At 67.3% G+C, this 1,943-nt stretch overlaps 1 protein-coding gene across 1 annotated transcript in view; it reads right to left on the bottom strand.

Moving 5' to 3' along the window:
• Positions 1 to 1,690, bottom strand: part of EMIHUDRAFT_214720 (hypothetical protein) — a gene marked incomplete at both ends in the record, with an annotated part of 1,938 nt that extends 248 nt beyond the window's left edge. The window contains 7 exons of the mRNA XM_005763747.1: positions 68 to 142; positions 222 to 518; positions 990 to 1,118; positions 1,245 to 1,292; positions 1,371 to 1,444; positions 1,528 to 1,564; positions 1,637 to 1,690. Coding sequence (XP_005763804.1) covers positions 68 to 142; positions 222 to 518; positions 990 to 1,118; positions 1,245 to 1,292; positions 1,371 to 1,444; positions 1,528 to 1,564; positions 1,637 to 1,690 — 714 coding nt within the window. The remainder of the gene's footprint in view (positions 1 to 67; positions 143 to 221; positions 519 to 989; positions 1,119 to 1,244; positions 1,293 to 1,370; positions 1,445 to 1,527; positions 1,565 to 1,636) is intronic.
• Positions 1,691 to 1,943: the final 253 nt, after the last annotated feature.

The raw sequence follows: 1,943 nt of genomic DNA, 5'->3' as shown, positions 1-1,943 counted from the left end.
GGGGGGGGGGGGGCCTTAAATGGGTTCGCCCTCCCTGGGGTGGGCGGAATTCCCTCGGGGGACGGACGGCCTCCTCGGAGGCGGGCCTCCCCGGCGACGGCCCTCCTCCTTTCAGGAGGACGTCGTTGATGACGCCGCCCGCCTGCGCGAGGGAGAAACGTAAATGTTTGGAGACGGGGACACCGCAGGGACAATGCCGATCCTGGCGTGCGCGTGCGCACCTCAGCTCCGAGCGAAGGCGGCAGCGTCAGGCTCGCGCGGCGGCGCTGATACCACTCCTCATACTCCGCACTAGAAGCGAAGTAGCCACCGACCTTGACGGAAGCCGTTGGCCCGAGCTCGGTCTGAACCTGGGCCCCCTCCGCGAAACAAAAGCTGATTGGCACCTTTGCGAGGCTCCGATGGAACACGTGGGGGTTGTCGAACCAGACGCCCTTTGTTGATCTCACAACCAAGAAAGCCGACTCGCCCTCGCTCTCATTGAAGTCGACCATGTAGCGCCTCTCTCGGCGCGCGTCCTGCAGAGCAGAGAGAATGGGGGCCGCCCGTGAGAGGGGTGAGGCAAGGCGCCTGCATTGGTCGGAAGCGCGAACAGCTATGTGCATGTGTGGGGTCTGAAATGAGAGGAGAGTGACGGGGGACAAAGCTCGGACGTTGAGCCTGCGGAGGGCGGCGTCACGAGGGAGCGGGCTAAGGTTCGTGTCGGGCGAGTGTTGCAGGCGACGAGGGCCAGAGAATAAAGAGAGGCCTTGCGGGCGAGGGCGAGGGCGAGGGCGAGGGCGGCGGTGTGTGTGTAGGAGGGGGGGGGGCTGCGGCGGCGGCAGTGTCGACGGCAGGGCGGCGAAGGCATCGGTGGCGGCGGTGAAGGCTGCGGCGGCACATTGCGCGGCCGTGGCGGCGGCACAACGGCGGCGGTGGCCCGGAAGTGGCAGCAACGAAGCGGCGGTGGGCGAATCGTCGTTCATAGCCTGGCCGCAGTAGTCAGGCACGCACGGCGACGCGTCGTTCATTGCCTGGCCGCAGTACATGTCGTTCATTGTCTGGCCGCAGTAGTCACACAGGCACGCACGGGCGACGGTGAAGTGGGCTGTCGGCATGCCGGAGATGGCGACGCGGGCCTGCGCGCGAACGAAAAGGGCTGTGGAGGCAGGCGGGAAGGCGGGCGGGCAGAGGGGAGAAGACGATCTGGAGGGGGGAAAGAGGGGGGTGGGTGGAGGGAGGGGCGAGGGCGCTGCGGCCGGCACCTTCTCCGGACACGGCCCGCCGCCCTTCATGAGAGCTGAGAGCCCGTCCTCGATGCGGGGACGAGCCCGAAGAGCGCCGCGTAGGGCTTCTCGCGCACACATGGCCGGGTCGAACGCTGGGTCGACCGGAGCGGCGATGACGGCGGTCGGGTCGATGTCGAGGACGGGCCGAGACGTGACAGTGACAGCGCGCGAACGCCCTGTGCCGCCGGGGAGCCGGTGCGTCATTCAAGTGCTTGAATGGGAGGCACCCACGGGGCGGTAACGCAGCGGCGCACCGCACTCTCGTCCGCGATGTCCGTGTAGCACTCGGTGGTCGCCTGCGACAAGCCGCCGCGGTGCGGTTGTAGGCCTTCGAGCAGGTACGCGCAGTCGGTACGCCGACCTCGTACTGCGAGGGAAGCGGCAGCGACCGAGGAGGCGATGGTGAAGTGGGCTGCCGGCATGCCGGAGATGGCGACGCGGGCCTGCGCGAGATCGAAAAGAACTGTGGAGGCAGGCGGGAAGGCAGGCGGGCGGAGGGGGGAAGACGATCTGGAGGGGGGAAAGGGGGGGTTGGGGGAAGGAAGCGCCAAGGCCCCTCCGCCCGGAACCTTTTCGGAAAACGGCCCGCCGCCTTTAAGAAAACTTGAGGGGTGGGTATACTTTATAAAACCTTGAAACCTATTGCCGGGTGGCTGTTTTGGGGCACCCCTGGAC

Source organism: Emiliania huxleyi (genome assembly GCF_000372725.1).
Source record: "Emiliania huxleyi CCMP1516 unplaced genomic scaffold EMIHUscaffold_62, whole genome shotgun sequence".
Lineage (NCBI taxonomy): Eukaryota > Haptophyta > Isochrysidales > Noelaerhabdaceae > Emiliania > Emiliania huxleyi.
Note: the sequence above shows the minus strand (reverse complement) of the source record. Positions and strands in the feature narration are given on the sequence as shown.